At 40.2% G+C, this 23,251-nt stretch overlaps 1 protein-coding gene across 1 annotated transcript in view; it reads right to left on the bottom strand.

Annotated features, from left to right (window-relative positions):
• ambra1b (autophagy/beclin-1 regulator 1b) overlaps window positions 1-23,251 on the bottom strand; it is a 133,171-nt gene that overhangs the window by 69,453 nt on the left and 40,467 nt on the right. Inside the window, exons 9-10 of the mRNA XM_056281843.1 lie at window positions 14,100-14,285; window positions 7,712-7,792 (exon numbers count right to left, since the gene is read on the bottom strand). Of these exons, the coding sequence (XP_056137818.1) occupies window positions 7,712-7,792; window positions 14,100-14,285 (267 nt within the window). The remainder of the gene's footprint in view (window positions 1-7,711; window positions 7,793-14,099; window positions 14,286-23,251) is intronic.

The raw sequence follows: 23,251 nt of genomic DNA on the forward strand, positions 1-23,251 counted from the left end.
TTGACTTCATTTTTTGCACTGTTCATAATACCAATCCACAACCTTTCTTTGATTTCAACTTCGTAATCATGAAATAGTATGTCCTAGACATGACCGCTAGTAATAGTTGTATTTATCCAGAGATGTGTATGCTTTCAAGTTCTCTCGGGAATAAAGACTTGGAGTGTCGATCAGGTATTCATGAATATTTGGCCACTGAAGACTGGGCCATTTTGCCCCATCATTAATCCACTGACCTGCGCTTAAAGCATATGGGTCTCCAAGATGTATCCCATTCACTAAGGTTAATTTTGTAGCATAACTGGTCTTATCACTGGGTGATAAACTGTTTTAGTAGGCAGAAAACATTTTAAAACGAAAATCAAACCGTTGTAACATATCGGAAGTTCCCTAGCCATCTTCATACCAAGCCGAGACGGTAATCAACAATCGAGTAACGTTCTTCCTGCAGCCAAGCTGTGCGCACATTCCCAGTGTTTGATAACAAATAATTCCTCTATATACTAGGAGCAGTGGGCAGGGCCAACTCCAGTTACACATTCCTATACACTAGGAGCAGTGGGCGGAGCCAACTCCAGTTCCAACTTCCTATACACTAGGAGCAGTGGGCGGTGCCAACTCCAGTTCCAACTTCCTATACATTAGGAGCAGTGGGCGGAGTCAACTCAACTTCCACATCCCGTCAGTTATTAGCCTAAGTGTATAATGTTGTACGAACTGAACCCTACAAGAGTCAATCAGAGATACAAAACACACTCATTTCTGTTATAACATCAATACTTTTCATGGGATAACCATAAGAAAATTATCATTAGGCTTTTTTAGGCCAATAACTGCCTTAGCCCCAGATGTTCCCACATTACTCCTTATGTTTTGTTTTAGCTATTCGGGTCAGTTGCAACTATTTTCCAAGCAAAGTAAGTGCACATTTTTATCATGTGTAACGTTACTGTTTAAACGGCGGCTAAAAGCAGCTTGATAATGGTGACTGCAAAACAGACATGAGTTAAGCTAAGTTTTCTAGCTAGTATAGTCTCGTTTTTTTTAGCCTTCTATTTACAGCATACAGGTGATTTATCAAGCTTGTTGTGCCACCGTGGTAGGCCAGTTTCAAACTGTATATTTGGCACACTGCCTTGTCATCGCTCAATTTAACGTGTCTCCACACAGCTGAGGTCTTCGGCATTTTGTTTTCCCTTTAACAGCCAAGGTGAACTTAATTGTGACATCACTGCTGTGAGTGAGAGGGATGTCGGGTGCCGCAGCTGAGACAGTATATATTTCCATATTTTAACAGTCCAATTAAAAATTAGTGAAAGAATGGACTGACAAATGTTATTTTGCAGTTTGCCTTTACTGATATCCTACATTAAGCAAAAAAACAAAAAAAAACAAATATCCAAATCCCAAAATTGAAACCAAATATTTACCCAGTGACTGAATATCTGAATACTCAGGTATTCAGGCACATATATATAATATATATAATATACACTACCGTTCAAAAGTTTGGGATCACCCAAACAATTTTGTGTTTTCCATGAAAAGTCACACTTATTCACCACCATATGTTGTGAAATGAATAGAAAATAGAGTCAAGACATTGACAAGGTTAGAAATAATGATTTGTATTTGAAATAAGATTTTTTTTACATCAAACTTTGCTTTCGTCAAAGAATCCTCCATTTGCAGCAATTACAGCATTGCAGACCTTTGGCATTCTAGCTGTTAATTTGTTGAGGTAATCTGGAGAAATTGCACCCCACGCTTCCAGAAGCAGCTCCCACAAGTTGGATTGGTTGGATGGGCACTTCTTGCGTACCATACGGTCAAGCTGCTCCCACAACAGCTCAATGGGGTTCAGATCTGGTGACTGCGCTGGCCACTCCATTACCGATAGAATACCAGCTGCCTGCTTCTGCTCTAAATAGTTCTTGCACAATTTGGAGGTGTGTTTAGGGTCATTGTCCTGTTGTAGGATGAAATTGGCTCCAATCAAGCGCTGTCCACTGGGTATGGCATGGCGTTGCAAAATGGAGTGATAGCCTTCCTTATTCAGAATCCCTTTTACCCTGTACAAATCTCCCACCTTACCAGCACCAAAGCAACCCCAGACCATCACATTACCTCCACCATGCTTAACAGATGGCGTCAGGCATTCTTCCAGCATCTTTTCATTTGTTCTGCGTCTCACAAATGTTCTTCTTTGTGATCCAAACACCTCAAACTTGGATTCATCCGTCCACAACACTTTTTTCCAGTCTTCCTCTGTCCAATGTCTGTGTTCTTTTGCCCATCTTAATCTTTTTCTTTTATTGGTCAGTCTCAGATATGGCTTTTTCTTTGCCACTCTGCCCTGAAGCCCAGAATCCCGCAGCCGCCTCTTCACTGTAGATGTTGACACTGGTGTTTTGCGGGTACTATTTAATGAAGATGCCAGTTGGGGACCTGTGAGGCGTCTGTTTCTCAAACTAGAGACTCTAATGTACTTATCTTCTTGCTCAGTTGTGCAACGCGGCCTCCCACTTCTTTTTCTACTCTGGTTAGAGCCTGTTTGTGCTGTCCTCTGAAGGGAGTAGTACACACCGGTGTAGGAAATCTTCAATTTCTTAGCAATTTCTCGCATGGAATAGCCTTCATTTCTAAGAACAAGAATAGACTGTCGAGTTTCAGATGAAAGTTCTCTTTTTCTGGCCATTTTGAGCGTTTAATTGACCCCACAAATGTGATGCTCCAGAAACTCAATCTGCTCAAAGGAAGGTCAGTTTTGTAGCTTCTGTAACGAGCTAAACTGTTTTCAGATGTGTGAACATGATTGCACAAGGGTTTTCTAATCATCGATTAGCCTTCTGAGCCAATGAGCAAACACATTGTACCATTAGAACACTGGAGTGATAGTTGCTTGAAATGGGCCTCTATACACCTATGTAGATATTGCACCAAAAACCAGACATTTGCAGCTAGAATAGTCATTTACCACATTAGCAATGTATAGAGTGTATTTCTTTAAAGTTAAGACTAGTTTAAAGTTATCTTCATTGAACAGTACAATGCTTTTCCTTCAAAAATATGGACATTTCAATGTGATCCCAAACTTTTGAACGGTAGTGTATATATATATATATATATATATATATATATATATATATGTTTTCTTCCAGTAGCCCATTTCTCATCAGGTTGTCCTGGTTCCCCAACACCTGACGCGGACGTTGTTATCCCAGGCGACATCCAAGCCGGTATGACTCTATTTGTGTTCCTCTCACTCATGTCTGAGGTAGTTGGCTCCAATAGCAGTAGGAATCTAAGCCACAGACTCTTACTGGAGTCTCGTCCCAACCAGGGCTTGAACCCCTGATCTCCGGCGGAAAAGCCAGTGTTCTTACCTACCGAGTGATCCAGGTGCTATCATCCTACCAGTGGCTAGAAAAGGTTGGACTGAAGGACAGCACAGAAGCTCTGTTTATAGCAGCACAAGAACAGGCACTCTGCTTCAGACCGGTTGAGGCAAGGGTCTACCACACCAGACAAGACCCAAGATGCAGGCTGTGCAAAGACACCCCTGAGACAGTCCAGCACTTAGTAACAGGGTGTAAAATGCTAGCTGGGAAAGCGTACACTGAAAAGCACAACCAAGTGTCTGGGATAGTGTACAGGAAAATCTGTACTGAATACAGACTGAAAGTCCCCGAGTCCAAATGGGAGACACCACCAGAGCTGAAGGAAGAAATAGATCGGACATGGAAGGAGAAATCCACAGTAGTCCCAGTGGCAATAGGAGCACTAGGGGCTGTGGCCCCCAAACTGGGAGAGCAGCTCCAACAGATCCCAGGACCAACCTCTGAGGTCTCTGTCCCGAAGAATGCGGTCCTAGGAACAGCTAAGATACTACGCAGAACCCTAAAGTGCCCATATAGTATAATCCAGTGAGTCAAGTAAATTCTTTATGAGACAGTACAAGCCTGTTTCATGCAGGCTTGTACTGTCTCATAAAGAATTTACTTGACTCACTGGATTATTCTGTCCCTTATTTGTTGAGCACTTTCCCTACCATTGACTGTTTCTTTTAACAAAGTTTTATATGTATATGTATATGTGTGTGTGTGTGTGTGTGTGTGTGTGTGTGTGTGTGTGTGTGTGTGTGTGTGTGTGTGTGTGTGTATATATATAAAATCCAGTGACTCAAGTAAATTCTTTATGAGACAGTACAAGCCTGTTTCGTACCATAAGCAATCATCAGCATGCCTCCATCAGTGAAGCATGAAAATTAATGCTTTTATTTTCAATGAAAAAGAAAACACGTATGCCACAAAAGTTCATTTTACTGTACTGTAGAATTACAGGTTTTCAAAGGTGTAATCTACAGCATTCTAATTATTTTTTGTCCACAAATGCAACTCTTTATGATAACAAAAATCCTTTCAGGGAGTCGCAGCACTGTTGACAATGCATATTTGCCAAACTGTGGTATTTTGCTGTTGACAGACTGCAGTGGCTGTCTTATAACCAGTGACTACAACATGTCATTTTTCATATTCACTATTCCTTTTCTCTACAAACTGCTTTGCATTCCACACAGCTGAGTTTCAGTGAGCTGGAATGTGATCCGGTGCAGGATGAAACTACTTGTATTTTCATACGGCATCCATTATCCGACCCGCTTAGTCTGCTGTCAGGGTCGCGGGGATGCTGGAGCCTATCCCAGCAGTCATTGGGCGGCAGGCGGGGAGACACCCCGCATGGTCAGGGCTCGAGAGTGCGACCAAAATTTTTAAGAGTGCGACTGAAAAAAATTATAGGTCGCACTGGTGCACCCGATGCTGCTTGGGTGAATACTGAAATCTCTTTAGCAAGCGCAGCATCTCTCTGTGTTCTCCTGATGGTATCGTGGTCTAAACCAATACGAGACAGAGCTCGGGCGGGTCCTTGCCTCTGATTGGCTGTGGTCCTTTTCACTGCTCTAAGTAGTGTCAGTTCAAAAAATGCGAGCAACCTGAGCAGGCTGAATGCCAGAGAACTTGAACAGGAAAATAATAGCCTATAGGTCTACGCGACAAAACGAGTGAAAATGAAGAGAGGTAGAGCCATTGAAAGTTTTTTCATTAAAAAAACGAAACCTACTCCTTCAACCAGCCCTACTGTCACTCCATCCATCTCATCTACCGAGAGTAGGCCTACATCCAGCCAAGACACGGAGCCCTCGGCCTCGGTGACGGTCCCTGGGAGAATGCCAAGCCCCGGTCCTTCCGTGATAACATCAGACTCGGAACCAGCGGAGACAACCGAGTCTGAGATAGAGCCCGGCCCGGAGAGTCAAATCAAAAAGCCCAAAATATATTCTTTCAGGCGTGACTGGTTAAAACAATTTCCCTGGCTGAGGTACGACAAAGAACGGAAGGCAATGCACTGCGTTTCCTGTCGGGAGGGTGGTCAGAGTATGGCCGGTAATAGTGCATTCGTCGGAGAGTCGACAACGTTTCAGATCGAGACATTAAAAAAGCATAACTTGTCCAAAAAGCATACTACATGCCGTGACAAGTGTGTAAATACAGTGGCCCCCCGCCCAGCTGCAGTTCAGCGTCAGGCTGTACTGATCAGGTCCTCGGAGGAATCAGAAATGATCATAAAATTCAATGTTGCATACACATTGCCAAGGAGGAAATGCCGTTCACAAAATTTAAGTCAGAGATCATTCTAATGAAGAAAAACTGCTTAAATGTCAACCCAACCAACAGCAATGACAAGGCATGCGCGCAATGTATTGGTGTAATAGCCGACACACTGAAAAATAAGACAGCTGCGGACGTTGGAAACGCCACGTATATGTCATTTATGATTGACGACGACACAGACGTCTCTACAAAGGAGTGCGTGATTATCTACAGCCGCATTTTGCGGAAAGGGAGGCCAGTGTTTTATTTTACTTGAAATGTTTAAATCTAACATATTCAATTTCAGTTCATTGAAGCACTTTAAGCACAAACACTTTTATTTGGAAATGTTTAAATGTTTTAAATGTTCAATTTAAGCTCAGTGTAGCACTTTAAACACTTTGTTTTTCTTTATATATTCTTCATATATATATATTCTTTATATATTGTGTTTAAAATAAAGACAAGCTTTTTCTACACCTTATTGTTTTAAAAAATCATTCACATTATATGACAGAAGAGCAATAAAAAGGAGACCTTTTGGTGTTAAAGGCGACGCAATGAAAAATGTGGGTGCACCTAAATTTTGTGCTGGTGCACCTAAAAAAAAAAAAGTTAGGTGCACCAGTGCAGCCAATGCAAAAAGTTAGTGTGGAGCCCTGATGGTTCTTTTAAAGAGCAGAACGTCGCTGTCGGATGAAAACTACGTATCTGCAAATGTGAGTTTTTTCTGTATTACATACACCAAATGTATATGTACCCCTTAAAGTGACCCTGACATCAAAATCTGAAAATTCCCATTGATAGGCTATGGAATGTGACAACGGAGAAATTCAGTGGCCAAAACAGCGCGTCTGCAGCCACTCAAGAGAGATCTGTGATTGGCTGTAGATGGTGGCCAATGACAAATTGTGCCGGTGAATACGTAGACACCAGTCAATCTGCATATAGGGTGTGTCCATAGCGAGATGCTATAAAACCACGGAGAAGCTGTTCTTTCACCCCCTCCTGCTAGCTACTTGGCTCGAGTTTGTGCTATTTTGCTGAGACTTTATTATCGATCTTGCTACGACGTATTGCTATCTATCTATCTAAAAATCTAAATATCTATCTATCTAAGAGTTATTTGTATCATCGAATATATCATTCGCCAAGTTGTACTGCACTGCCGTGCCGTAGGCCTACCTCCATTTTTTTCTACAGCAAGTGACGAGCGGTACCGAGCCCCACCCACACGAACACCCAGGGAGACACTAGCCAACAGCTTTGAATTCATAAAACGACACCTATTTTCGGTTATGATTCAAAATGCCAATGTTGAAATGTGTTGAGAAAGGGCATGTCAGTCTCTCTTTAAGGTTTGTAAAAGCCTCGGTTCTAAGACAAACGAAGTTTGTTACACAGCCAGTGGAACATGTTATGCTTGGTTATAAAATGGTGAAATAGACTTAAATGATTTTTTTTCACTTCCTGTCAACTTAGCTCCTTTGCAGATATGTGGTTTTTGCCAAAAAGTGAGGATAATTGCCACAGTGAAACTGAGGACAACATGGAGTACAAAGGAGCAGTCTAAACACAGTACGTCATACGGCTGTCGTACCACAGTGATTGGACTGCATCAGATAGGCGTCACAGTTTTTTTACTTGTCCAATTGGAAAACTACCAAAGGAATCCCACTTGTGTACTGATAAAGTTCACTTGCCCTGGACCAGTAGACACGTTTTCATTTCAAGCCCTGATTACTGTAACAGAATATACTTCGATGAAATTGTACTACATTACACAACTTGCGCTAGCTTTGCTACACCTTGTTTGTAGTTCGAGAATCGTTTGCAATAGGTGTATTTCCTGCTGCCCCCTAAATCAATCTATATATCAAATACTACAACTGTACTATTGATTTGCCAACAGAAGTGCCACACTTGTCATCACGTGTCTATTGGGTAAAATAACACTTATTCGTGGAGAAAACTTGCAGATTTCAGTGTCGGGACAAAAATAAACTTTTTTTTAGATAAATAAAAGAAAAAACACAAGGGTTAATGGACACGTAACTGACCGTGGGACAAAGCGGCCTAATGAAGGAGCAGTCATCCTGGCGTTGCGTGGCGTCCTGTGCCTGGCTCTATCACCGTTATCACTGCAAAACAGGAAATGGAAACACTATCATCACAAATGCAACAACAGCACAGAAAAGTTACCAGCACACACTGACCCCTGAGATACAGCTTGTGTCAATCTTTTTAAAATAAAATCATGGATAACAAAAATGAAATACCTTCCGTTATCATTTAAGAGTATGGATATGTGGTCAAAGCCTGCTAGTAAGATGAAAAGCAACATAATCTGAAGGTGTTCACACATAAAGTCTGCCCCCGTGTGCTGACTGTGAAAAGAAACTGCCGTGTACTTCTCCACATGCAAATTCTGTTCTTCCTTTGCTTTTTTCCCTTTCAGTGAACTGACAGTCTGGTTGTATACATGAGGAACACAGTCTGAAGTTTCAGTCCATAACACTATGTTCTATGTCAAATGAACTGGAATATTACATGTGCTATGTGTAACTCAACATCTCCTGACTTCTATCAGTCAGACAGTTTTATTCCATAACACTATCTTCTATGTGAGATAAACTGGAATATTAAATGTGGAACTCTACTTCTCTACATGTAACTCTACATGTGTAACTACTTCTCCTGACTTCTACCAGTCAGACAGTTTTAGTCCATATGACTATCTTCTATATGAGATAAACTGGAATATTACATGTGCTACGTGTAACTACTTCTCCTGACTTCTATCAGGCAGACAGTTTTAGTCGATAACATTATCTTCTATGTCAGATAAACTGGAATATTAAATGTGCTATGTGTAACTCTACTTCTCCTGACTTCTATCAGTCAGACAGTTTTAGTCCATAACACTATCTTCTATGTCCGATAAACTGAAATATTACATGTGCTATGTGTAACTACTTCTCCTGACTTCTATCAGTCAGACAGTTTTAGTCCATAACACTATCTTCTATGTCAGATACACTGGAATATTGCATGTGCTATGTTCAACTCTACGTCTCCTGACTTCTATCAGTCAGACAGCTTTAGTCCATAACATTATCTTCTATGTCAGATACACTGGAATATTACATTTGCTATGTGCAACTGTACTTCTCCTGACTTCTATCAGTCAGACAGTTTTAGTCCATAACACTATCTTCTGTGTCAGATAAACTGGAATATTACATGTGCTATGTGTAACTACTTCTCCTGACTTCTATCAATCAGAAAGTTTTAGTCCATAACACCATCTTCTATGTCAGATAAACTGGAATATTACATGTGCTATGTGTAAATACTTCTCCTGACTTCTATCAGTCAGACAGTTTTAGTCCATAACACTATCTTCTATGTCAGATAAACTGGAATATTACATGTGCTATGTGTAAATACTTCTCCTGACTTCTATCAGTCAGACAGTTTTAGTCCATAACACTATCTTCTATGTCAGATAAACTGGAATATTACATGTGCTATGTGTAACTCTACTTCTCCTGACTTCTTTCAGTCACACAGTTTTAGTCCATAACACTATCTTCTATGTCAGATAAACTGGAATATTACATGTGCTATGTGTAACTCTACTTCTCCTGACTTCTTTCAGTCACACAGTTTTAGTCCATAACACCATCTTGTATGTCAGATAAACTGGAGTATTACATGTTCTATGTGTAACTTTACTTCTCCTGACTTCTATCAGTCAGACAGTTTTAGTCCATAACACTATCTTCTATGTCAGATACACTGGAATATTACATGTGCTATGTGTAACTGTACTTCTCCTGACTTCTATCAGTCAGACAGTTTTAGTCCATAACACTATCTTCTATGTCAGATAAACTGGAATATTGCATGTGTTATGTGTAACTCTACATCTCCTGACTTCTATCAGTCAGACAGTTTTAGTCCATAACACCATCTTCTATGTACGATAAACTGAAATATTACATGTGCTATGTGTAACTACTTCTCCTGACTTCTATCAGTCAGACAGTTTTAGTCCATAACACTATCTTCTATGTCCGATAAACTGAAATATTACATGTGCTATGTGTAACTACTTCTCCTGACTTCTATCAGTCAGACAGTTTTAGTCCATAACACTATCTTCTATGTCCGATAAACTGAAATATTACATGTGCTATGTTCAACTCTACGTCTCCTGACTTCTATCAGTCAGACAGCTTTAGTCCATAACATTATCTTCTATGTCAGATACACAGGAATATTACATGTGCTATGTGTAACTGTACTTCTCCTGACTTCTATCAGTCAGACAGTTTTAGTCCATAACACTATCTTCTATGTCCGATAAACTGAAATATTACATGTGCTATGTGTAACTACTTCTCCTGACTTCTATCAGTCAGACAGTTTTAGTCCATAACACTATCTTCTATGTCAGATACACTGAAATATTACATGTGCTATGTTCAACTCTACGTCTCCTGACTTCGATCAGTCAGACAGCTTTAGTCCATAACACTATCTTCTAAGTCCGATAAACTGGAATATTACATGTGCTATGTGTAAATACTTCTCCTGACTTCTATCAGTCAGACAGTTTTAGTCCATAACACTATCTTCTATGTCAGATACACTGAAATATTACATGTGCTATGTGTAACTGTACTTCTCCTGACTTCTATCAGTCAGACAGTTTTAGTCCATAACATTATCTTCTATGTCAGATAAACTGAAATATTACATGTGCTATGTGTAACTGTACTTCTCCTGACTTCTATCAGTCAGACAGTTTTAGTCCATAACACCATCTTCTATGTCAGATAAACTGAATATTGCATGTGCTATGTGTAACTGTACTTCTCCTGACTTCTATCAGTCAGACAGTTTTAGTCCATAACACTATCTTCTATGTCATATACACTGAATATTGCATGTGCTATGTGTAACTCTACATCTCCTGACTTCTTTCAGTCAGACAGTTTTAGTCCATAACACCATCTTGTATGTCAGATAAACTGGAATATTACATGTGCTATGTGCAACTTTACTTTTCCTGACTTCTATCAGTCAGACAGTTTTAGTCCATAACAATATGTTCTATGTCAGATAAACTGGAATATTGCATGTGCTATGTGTAACTGTACTTCTCCTGATTTCTATTAGTGAGTAATGTGAGAAACAAATGAAAGCAAACAAGACTAACAAAACTCAAAAGGCGGCGTAGCATACACAGCACATCTGCTGATATGTAAAATGTCTGAACACCCTCAGAAGTACCAGTTTGTTGCAGGTGCTGCATCATTTCCTGAGGATGCCAGTGTGAGCAAGTCAAGTCAGGTAATTTTATTTGTATAGCCAGCGTCTTCAGGAGGTGGGAGTCAACAACAAACACTAAGCAGCCAGCCCAGCTCCTTTGTTTCTGAATGCAGACATGTGGTGAGTGGGGAAAGCTGTGCATCATTTACCTCAGTACAATTCAGTACTCAGTACAATTCCTTGCTGGCATTTACTAGTATTACATTAATAGCCCCACTGTGTGAGGTAGTAAAGCTATTACATTCACTAGTCCCACTGTGTCAGGATAGTAAACCTATTACATTTACAAGTCCCACAGTGTCAGAATAGTAAAACGATTACACATTTACTGGTCCCACTGTGTCAGGATAGTAAAACTATTACATATTTACTAGTCCCCACTGTGTCAGGATAGTAAACCTATTACATTTACAAGTCCCACTGTGTCAGGATTGTAAAACTGTTACATATTTACTAGTCCCCACTGTGTCAGGATAGTAAAACTATTACACATTTACTAGTCCCACAGTGTCAGGATAGTGAAACTATTACACATTTAGTTGTCCCATAGTGTCAGGATAGTAAAACTATTACATTTACTAGTCCCCACTGTGTCAGGATAGTACAACTATTACATTTACTAGTCCCACTGTGTCAGAATAGTAAAACTATTACGTTTACTAGTCCCACTGTGTCAGGATAGTGAAACTATTACACATTTACTAGACCCACTGTGTCAGGACAGTAAAACTATTACCTTTACTAGTCCCACCGTGTCAGGACAGTAAAACTATTACACATTTTCTAGTCCCCCTGTGAAAGGATAGTAAAACTATTACACATGTACTAGACCCACTGTGTCAGGATAGTAAAACTATTACACATTTACTAGTCCCACTATGTCAGGATAGTAAAACTATTACACATTTAGTAGTCCCACTGTGTCAGGATAGTAAAACTATTACACATTTAGTAGCCCCACTATGTCAGGATAGTAAAACTATTACACATTTACTAGTCAAACTGTGACAGGATAGTAAAACTATTACACATTTACTAGTCCCACTGCACTGTGTCAGCAGAGTAAAACTATTACACATTTACTAGTCCCCACTGTGTCAGGATAATAAAACTATTACACATTTACTAGTCCCACTATGTCAGCAGAGTAAAACTATTACACATTTACTAGTCCCCACTGTGTCAGGATAATAAAACTATTACACATTTACTAGTCCCCACTGTGTCAGGATAATAAAACTATTACACATTTACTAGTCCCACAGTGTGAGGATAGTAAAACTATTACACATTTAGTAGTCTCACTATGTCAGGATAGTAAACTATTACCTTTACTAGTCCCAATGTGTCAGGATAGTAAAACTATTACATTTACTAGTCCCACTGTGTCAGCGTAGTAAACTATTACATCTACTAGTTCCACTGTGTCAGGGTAGTAAACTATTACATTTACTAGTCCCACTGTGTCAGGACAGTAAAACTATTACATTTACTAGTCCCACTGTGTCAGGATAGTGAAACTGTTACATTTACTAGTCCCCACTGTGTCAGGACAGTAAAACTATTACATTTACTAGTCCCACTGTGTCAGGGTAGTAAACTATTAAATTTACTAGTCCCACTGTGTCAGGATAGTAAAACTGTTACATTTACTAGTCCACACTGTGTCAGGGTAGTAAACTATTACACATTTACTAGTCCCACTGTGTCAGGATAGTAAAACTATTACATTTACTAGTCCCGCTGTGTCAGGATGGTAAAACTATTACACATTTACTAGTCCCACTGTGTCAGGATAGTAAAACCATTACACATTTACTAGTCCCACTGTTTCAGGATAGTAAAACTATTACATTTACTAGTCCCACTGTGTCAGGATGGTAAAACTATTACACATTTACTAGTCCCACTGTGTCAGGACAGCAAAACTATTACACATTTAGTAGTCCCACTGTGTGAGGGCAGTAAAACTATTACACATTTACTAGTCCCACTGTATCAGGGTAGTAAAACTATTACATTTACTAGTCCCAATGTGTCAGGATAGTAAAACTATTACATTTACTAGTCCCACTGTGTCAGCGTAGTAAACTATTACATCTACTAGTTCCACTGTGTGAGGGCAGTAAAACTATTACACATTTACTAGTCCCACTGTATCAGGGTAGTAAAACTATTACATTTACTAGTACCCATTGTGTCAGGACAGTAAAACTATTACACATTTACGAGTCCCACTGTGTCAGGATAGTAAAACTATTACACATTTACTAGTCCCACTGTGTCAGGGTAGTAAACTATTACCTTTAGTAGTCCCACTGTGCCAGGGTAGTAAACTATTACATTTACTAGTCCCCATTGTGTCAGGATAGTAAAACTATTACATTTACTAGTCCCACTGTGTCAGGATAGTAAAACTATTACACATTTACTAGTCCCCACTGTGTCAGGATAGTAAAACCATTATATATTTACTAGTCCCACTGTGTCAGGATAGTAAAACTATTACACATTTACTAGTCCCACTGTGTCGGGATAGTAAAAATATTACATTTACTAGTCCCACTGTGTCAGGACAGTAAAACTACTACACATTTACTAGTGCCACTGTATCAGGATGGTAAAACTATCACAAATTTACTAGTCCCACTGTGTCAGGATAGTAAAACTATTACATTTACTAGTCCAACTGTGTCAGGCTAGTAAAACTATTACATTTACTAGTTCTACTGTTTCAGGATGGTAAAATTATTACACATTTATTAGTCCCACTGTGACAGGATAGTAAAACTATTACACATTTATTAGTCCCAGTGTCAGGATAGTAAAACTATTACACATAGCAGTTTTAACTATATCACATAAACCGAGAAAGCACATGACAGGTTTTGTTAAGGACTCACCTTAACCCTAACCCTATTTCAAACAGCCAACTGTATTTGGACAGATTAAGTTACTATTCAATGAAATGTTTTTTACCCTGTAGCAATAAAAAACTGTGATGACTAGCGGTCTACAACCCAAAAACACCACCCAACTATTTCTCAGGGTTGTCATACAAACACTATGCTGTAACTAAGCTATATGTAATGTGAGAAGGGAACGTACTCCAACTCTTCAAAGTCCACGTCGCTGTTATCCAAGGAGCCAGCCGGGTTGCCAGCTTGGCTATCTGAGGATGAGGACAGGGTCCGCAGGCGGTTCTGTTGGTACCGCAACGAGCGCTGGCGAATACTGTCCCGTCTGGACAGGTACTGGATCATTCTCTGGGCATAGTAAGCTGCTGGGGAAAGCCTGGAGGACAAAAAAAAAAAGAGCTATGTGCTGCTCACAGTATGATAACAACTAGGCCCAACATTTTTGCCTCATGTAATTGGGCCACGTTAAAGTTTTTTTTCTTTTCTTTTCTTTTTTTTACAAATTTCAGAAATGTGGTCATGAATGGTACGTGGGTCAGTAAGAGTAAAAACGACAGCACATGGACAGTGCAGCACAGAGGGTTTTTGTGAGGTTCTCTTTGTGGATGACTCAAAGGCTTACGTTGAGCTCAAGTTTAACCCTCCTGGTGGACTCAGCCCACACCAAACAAGCTAATAACACATCAGTGTGTTGCAGTGCTTAGGTCCACACTGCAGAATGAAGACTGTTTAGGTCCACATTGCGGAATGCCTTTGAATGGCATCCTTTGAACATCAAATTTACAAATAGTTTATACACTTGTTAAACACAGCATTCAAATGGGTAGCAAACTATATTTGTATCTTTTTTAGCTGAAAACATTTTGGCATGCTCAAAGCATGGAGAAATGGACTGCCCTGGTGATGAATTCAACAAGAACAGAGGACGCAACACATGCACATTTGAGGAGGAAACCCTAAGTCTTTCTTTCATGGAAAAAAAATCACATTACAATCAACCCCCCTGATTGAGCACATGGAAGACACCGATAACCAACACTATGTAGGCACAGAGTCCATGGGTCAGACCAAGAAATCATGACTTCAGTAGAAAGACGACATGCCCGCATTAGCCAACTGAACGCCCCCCCGAAACCTGTGACAAGCTAGGGCAGCCGTGTTATACCACAACACTGCCACTTCAGTGTATCCAGCACCACCGCCACTGTCCTATGATACTATACTGCTTCATATCCTTTATACATGGACACCACCATCACTGTCCTACGAAACTACACTGCTTCATATCCTTTATACATGGAAACCACCATCACTGTCCTATGAAACTATACTGCTTCATATCCTTTACACATGGATACCACCGCCACTGTCCTAAGAAACTATACTGCTTCATATCCTTTATACATGGATATCACCGCCACTGTCCTATGAAACTATACTGCTTCATATCCTTGAAAAATGGACACCACCATCACTGTCCTATGAAACTACACTGCTTCATATCCTTTATACATGGACGCCACGTCACTGTCCGATGAAACTATACTGATTGAGCACACCGAAGACACCGATAACCAACACTATGTAGTCCATGGGTCAGAAAAAGAAATCATGAGTTCAGTAGAAAGACGATGTGCCCGCATTAGCAAACTGAACGCCCTCCCGAAACCTGGGACAACCTGAGGCAACAGAGTTATACCACAACACTGCCACTTCAGTGTGTCCCACACCACCGCCACTGTCCTATGAAACTATACTGCTTCATATCCTTTGTACATGGACACCACCATCACTGTCCTACGAAACTACACAGCTTCATATCCTTTATACATGGACACCACCATCACTGTCCTATGAAACTATACTGCTTCATATCCTTTATACACTGACACCACGTCACTGTCCTATGAAACTATACTGCTTCATATCCTGTATACATGGATACCGCCGCCACTGTCCTATGAAATTATACTGCTTAATTTCTTTATAGATGGACAACACGTCACTATCCTATGAAACTAAACTGATTCATACCCCTTATACATGGACACCACCATCACTTTCCTATGAAACTATACTGCTTCATATCCTTTACACATGGACACCGCCGACACTGTCCTATGAAAATATACTGCTTCATAATCTTTACACATGGACACTACCGTCACTGTCCTATGAAACTACACTGCTTAATATCCTTTACACACGGACACCACCATCACTGTCTTATGAAACTATACTGCTTCATACCCTTTATATATGGACACCACCATCACTGTCCTATGAAACTATACTGCTTCCTATCCTTTATACATGGACACCACCATCACTGTCCTATGAAACTACACTATTTCATATCCTTTATACATGGACACCACCATCACTGTCCACTGAAACTGTACTGCTTCATATCCTTTACACATGGACACCACCATTACTGACCTATGAAGCTATACTGCTTCATCTACTTTATACAGGGACACTACCATCACTGTCCAATGAAACTATACTGCTTCATACCCTTTAGGCATGGACACCACCATCACTGTCCTATGAAAGTACACTGCTTCATATCCTTTATACATGGACACCATCATCACTGTCCTATGAAACTACACTATTTCATATCCTTTATACATGGACACCAATGTAAATGTCCTATGAAACTATACTGCTTCATATCCTTTATACATGGACACCATCATCACTGTCCTACAAAACTACACGGTTTCATATCCTTTATACATGGACACCACCGTAAATGTCCTATGAAACTATACTGCTTCATATCCTTTATATATGAACACCATCATCACCGTCCTACGAAACTACACTGCTTCATATCCTTTATACATGGACACCACGTCACTGTCCTATGAAACTATACTGCTTCATATCCTTTATATATGGACATCACCGCCATTGTCCTATGAAACTACACTGCTCCCTATCCTTTACACATGGACACCACCGCCACTGTCCTAGGAAACTACACTGCTTCATATCCTTTATACATGGACACCACGTCACTCTCCTATGAAACTACACTGCTTCATATCCTTTATACATGGACACCACCGCCACTGTCCTAGGAAACTACACTGCTTCATATCCTTTATACATGGTCACCACGTCACTCTCCTATGAAACTACACGGTTTCCTATCCTTTATACATGGACACCACCATCACTGTCCTATGAAACTACACTGTTTCATATCCTTTATACATGGACACCACAGTCACTGTCCTATTAAACTATACTGCTTCATATCCTTTATACATGGACACCATCATCACTGTCCTACAAAACTACACGGTTTCATATCCTTTATACATGGACACCACCGTAAATGTCCTATGAAACTATACTGCTTCATATCCTTTATATATGAACACCATCATCACCGTCCTACGAAACTACACTGCTTCATATCCTTTATACATGGACACCACGTCACTGTCCTATGAAACTATACTGCTTCATATCCTTTATACATGGACACCACAGTCACTGTCCTATTAAACTATACTGCTTCATATCCTTTATACATGGACACCACAGTCACTGTCCTATGAAACTATACTGCTTCATATCGTTTATACACAGACACCACGTCACTGTCCTATGAAACTATACTGCTTCATATCCTTTATACATGGACACCACAGTCACTGTCCTATTAAACTATACTGCTTCATATCCTTCATACATGGACACCACATCACTGTCCTATGAAACTACACTGCTTCATATCGTTTATACACAGACACCACGTCACTGTCCTATGAAATTAACTGATGCATATCCTTTATACATGGACACCACCGCCAATGTCCTACGAAACTATACTACTTCATATCCTTTATACATGGACACCACCATCACTGTCCTATGAATCTACACTGCTTCATATCCTTTATACATTGACACCGCCGTCACTGTCCTATGAAACTATACTGCTTCATATCCGTTATACATGGACACCACGTCACTGTCCTATGAAACTACACTGCTTCATATAGTTTATACATGGACACCACGTCACTGCCCTATGAAACTGTACTGCTTCAAACCCTTTATACATGGACACCACCATCACTGTCCTATGAAACTATACTGCTTCATACCCTTTATACATGAACACCACCATCACTGTCCTATGAAACCATACTGCTTCATATCCTTTTTACATGGACACCACGTCACTGTCCTATGAAACTATACGGCTTCATATCCTTTATACATGGACACCACCATCACTGTCCTATGAAACTACACTGCTTCATATCCTTTATACATGGACACCACTGCCACTGTCCTATGAAACTATACTGCTTCATTTCTTTATAGATGGACCACACGTCACTGTCCTATGAAACTAAACTGATTCATATCCTTTGTACATGGACACCACCATCACTGTCCTATGAAACTATACTGCTTCATATCCTTTATACATGGACACCATCATCACTGTCCTACAAAACTACACGGTTTCATATCCTTTATACATGGACACCACCGTAAATGTCCTATGAAACTATACTGCTTCATATCCTTTATATATGAACACCATCATCACCGTCCTACGAAACTACACTGCTTCATATCCTTTATACATGGACACCACGTCACTGTCCTATGAAACTATACTGCTTCATATCCTTTATATATGGACATCACCGCCATTGTCCTATGAAACTACACTGCTTCCTATCCTTTACACATGGACACCACCGCCACTGTCCTAGGAAACTACACTGCTTCATATCCTTTATACATGGACACCACGTCACTCTCCTATGAAACTACACTGCTTCATATCCTTTATACATGGACACCACCGCCACTGTCCTAGGAAACTACACTGCTTCATATCCTTTATACATGGACACCACCATCACTGTCCTATGAAACTACACTGTTTCATATCCTTTATACATGGACACCACAGTCACTGTCCTATTAAACTATACTGCTTCATATCCTTTATACATGGACACCATCATCACTGTCCTACAAAACTACACGGTTTCATATCCTTTATACATGGACACCACCGTAAATGTCCTATGAAACTATACTGCTTCATATCCTTTATATATGAACACCATCATCACCGTCCTACGAAACTACACTGCTTCATATCCTTTATACATGGACACCACGTCACTGTCCTATGAAACTATACTGCTTCATATCCTTTATACATGGACACCACAGTCACTGTCCTATTAAACTATACTGCTTCATATCCTTTATACATGGACACCATCATCACCGTCCTACGAAACTACACTGCTTCATATCCTTTATACATGGACACCACGTCACTGTCCTATGAAACTATACTGCTTCATATCCTTTATATATGGACATCACCGCCATTGTCCTATGAAACTACACTGCTTCCTATCCTTTACACATGGACACCACCGCCACTGTCCTAGGAAACTACACTGCTTCATATCCTTTATACATGGACACCACGTCACTCTCCTATGAAACTACACTGCTTCATATCCTTTATACATGGACACCACCGCCACTGTCCTAGGAAACTACACTGCTTCATATCCTTTATACATGGACACCACCATCACTGTCCTATGAAACTACACTGTTTCATATCCTTTATACATGGACACCACAGTCACTGTCCTATTAAACTATACTGCTTCATATCCTTTATACATGGACACCATCATCACTGTCCTACAAAACTACACGGTTTCATATCCTTTATACATGGACACCACCGTAAATGTCCTATGAAACTATACTGCTTCATATCCTTTATATATGAACACCATCATCACCGTCCTACGAAACTACACTGCTTCATATCCTTTATACATGGACACCACGTCACTGTCCTATGAAACTATACTGCTTCATATCCTTTATACATGGACACCACAGTCACTGTCCTATTAAACTATACTGCTTCATATCCTTTATACATGGACACCACAGTCACTGTCCTATGAAACTATACTGCTTCATATCGTTTATACACAGACACCACGTCACTGTCCTATGAAACTATACTGCTTCATATCCTTTATACATGGACACCACAGTCACTGTCCTATTAAACTATACTGCTTCATATCCTTCATACATGGACACCACATCACTGTCCTATGAAACTACACTGCTTCATATCGTTTATACACAGACACCACGTCACTGTCCTATGAAATTAACTGATGCATATCCTTTATACATGGACACCACCACCAATGTCCTACGAAACTATACTACTTCATATCCTTTATACATGGACACCACCATCACTGTCCTATGAATCTACACTGCTTCATATCCTTTATACATTGACACCGCCGTCACTGTCCTATGAAACTATACTGCTTCATATCCGTTATACATGGACACCACGTCACTGTCCTATGAAACTACACTGCTTCATATAGTTTATACATGGACACCACGTCACTGCCCTATGAAACTGTACTGCTTCAAACCCTTTATACATGGACACCACCATCACTGTCCTATGAAACTATACTGCTTCATACCCTTTATACATGAACACCACCATCACTGTCCTATGAAACCATACTGCTTCATATCCTTTTTACATGGACACCACGTCACTGTCCTATGAAACTATACGGCTTCATATCCTTTATACATGGACACCACCATCACTGTCCTATGAAACTACACTGCTTCATATCCTTTATACATGGACACCACTGCCACTGTCCTATGAAACTATACTGCTTCATTTCTTTATAGATGGACCACACGTCACTGTCCTATGAAACTAAACTGATTCATATCCTTTGTACATGGACACCACCATCACTGTCCTATGAAACTATACTGCTTCATATCCTTTATACATGGACGCCACCATCACTGTCCTATGAAACTATACTGATTGAGCACACCGAAGACACCGATAACCAACATTATGTAGTCCATGGGTCAGACCAAGAAATCATGAGTTCAGTAGAAATACGACGTGCCCGCATTAGCAAACTGAACGCCCTCCCGCAACCTGTGACAACCTGAGGCAACAGAGTTATACCACAACACTGCCACTTCAGTGTATCCCAGACCACCGCCACTGTCCTATGAAACTATACTGCTTCATATCCTTTTTACATGGACACCAACATCACTGTCCTATGAAACTATACTGCTTCATATCCTTTATACATGGGACACTGCCGCCACTGTCCTATGAAACTATACTGCTTCATCTACTTTATACATGGACACCACCATCCCTGTCCTATGAAACTACACTGCTTCATATCCTTTATACATGGACACCACGTCACTGTCCTATGAAATTAAACATGCATATCCTTTATACATGGACACCACCGCCAATGTCCTACGAAACTATACTACTTCATATCCTTTATACATGGACACCACCATCACTGTCCTATGAATCTACACTGCTTCATATCCTTTATACTTGGACACCACGTCACTGCCCTATGAAACTGTACTGCTTCAAACCCTTTATACATGGACACCACCATCACTGTCCTATGAAACTATACTGCTTCATATCCTTTATACATGGACACCACCATCACTGTCCTATGAAACTATACTGCTTCATATCCTTTTTACATGGACACCACGTCACTGTCCTATGAAACTATACTGCTTCATATCCTTTATACATGGACACCACCATCACTGTCCTATGAAACTACACTGCTTCATATCCTTTATACATGGACACCACTGCCACTGTCCTATGAAACTATGCTGCTTCATTTCTTTATAGATGGACCACACGTCACTGTCCTATGAAACTAAACTGATTCATATCCTTTGTACATGGACACCACCATCACTGTCCTATGAAACTATACTGCTTCATATCCTTCATACATGGACACCACGTCACTGTCCTATGAAACTATACTGCTTCATATCTCTTATACATGGACACCACCATCACTGTCTTATGAAACTATACTGCTTCATATCCTTTATACATGGACATCACCGCCATTGTCCTATGAAACTACACTGCTTCATATCCTTTATACATGGACACCACAGTCACTGTCCTATGAAACTACACTGCTTCATATCCTTTATACATAGACACCACAGTCACTGTCCTATGAAACTATACTGCTTCATATCCTTCATACATGGACACCACGCCACTGTCCTATGAAACTATACTGCTTCATATCTCTTATACATGGACACCACCATCACTGTCTTATGAAACTATACTGCTTCATATCCTTTATACATGGACATCACCGCCATTGTCCTATGAAACTACACTGCTTCATATCCTTTATACATGGACACCACAGTCACTGTCCTATGAAACGACACTGCTTCATATCCTTTATACATAGACACCACAGTCACTGTCCTATGAAACTATACTGCTTCATATCCTTCATACATGGACACCACGTCACTGTCCTATGAAACTACACTGCTTCATATCGTTTATACACAGACACCACGTCACTGTCCTATGAAATTAAACTGATGCATATCCTTTATACATGGACACCACCGCCAATGTCCTACGAAACTATACTACTTCATATCCTTTATACATGGACACCACCATCACTGTCCTATGAATCTACACTGCTTCATATCCTTTATACATGGACACCACCATCACTGTCCTATGAAGCTATACTGCTTCAAACCCTTTACACATGGACACCACCATCACTGTCCTATGAAACTACACGGTTTCATATCCTTTATACACGGACACCACCATCATTGTCCAATGAAACTATACTGCTTCACACCCTTTATACATGGACACTACCATCACTGTCCTATGAAACTATACTGCTTCATATCCTTCATACATGAACACCACCATCACCGTCCTACGAAACTATACTGCTTCATATCCTTTATACATGGACATCACCGCCATTGTCCTATGAAACTACACTGCTTCATATCCTTTATACATGGACCCCACCGTCAATGTCCTATGAAACTACTGCTTCATATCCTTTATAAATGGACCCCACGTCACTGTCCTATGACACTATACTGCTTCATATCCTTTATACATGCACACCATGTCACTGTCCTATTAAATTACACTGATTCATATCATTTATACATGGACACCACCATCACTGTCCTATGAAACTACACTGTTTCATATCCTTTTTCATGGACACCACCGTCACTGTCCTATGAAACTATACTGCTTCATATCCTTTATACATGGCCACTACTGCCACTGCCTATGAAACTATACTGCTTCATATCCTTTATACATGGACACCACTGCCACTGTCCTAGGAAACTATACTGCTTCATATCCTGGACACCACC

Source organism: Lampris incognitus, chromosome 6 (assembly GCF_029633865.1).
Source record: "Lampris incognitus isolate fLamInc1 chromosome 6, fLamInc1.hap2, whole genome shotgun sequence".
In the NCBI taxonomy this organism is placed as follows: Eukaryota; Metazoa; Chordata; class Actinopteri; order Lampriformes; family Lampridae; genus Lampris; species Lampris incognitus.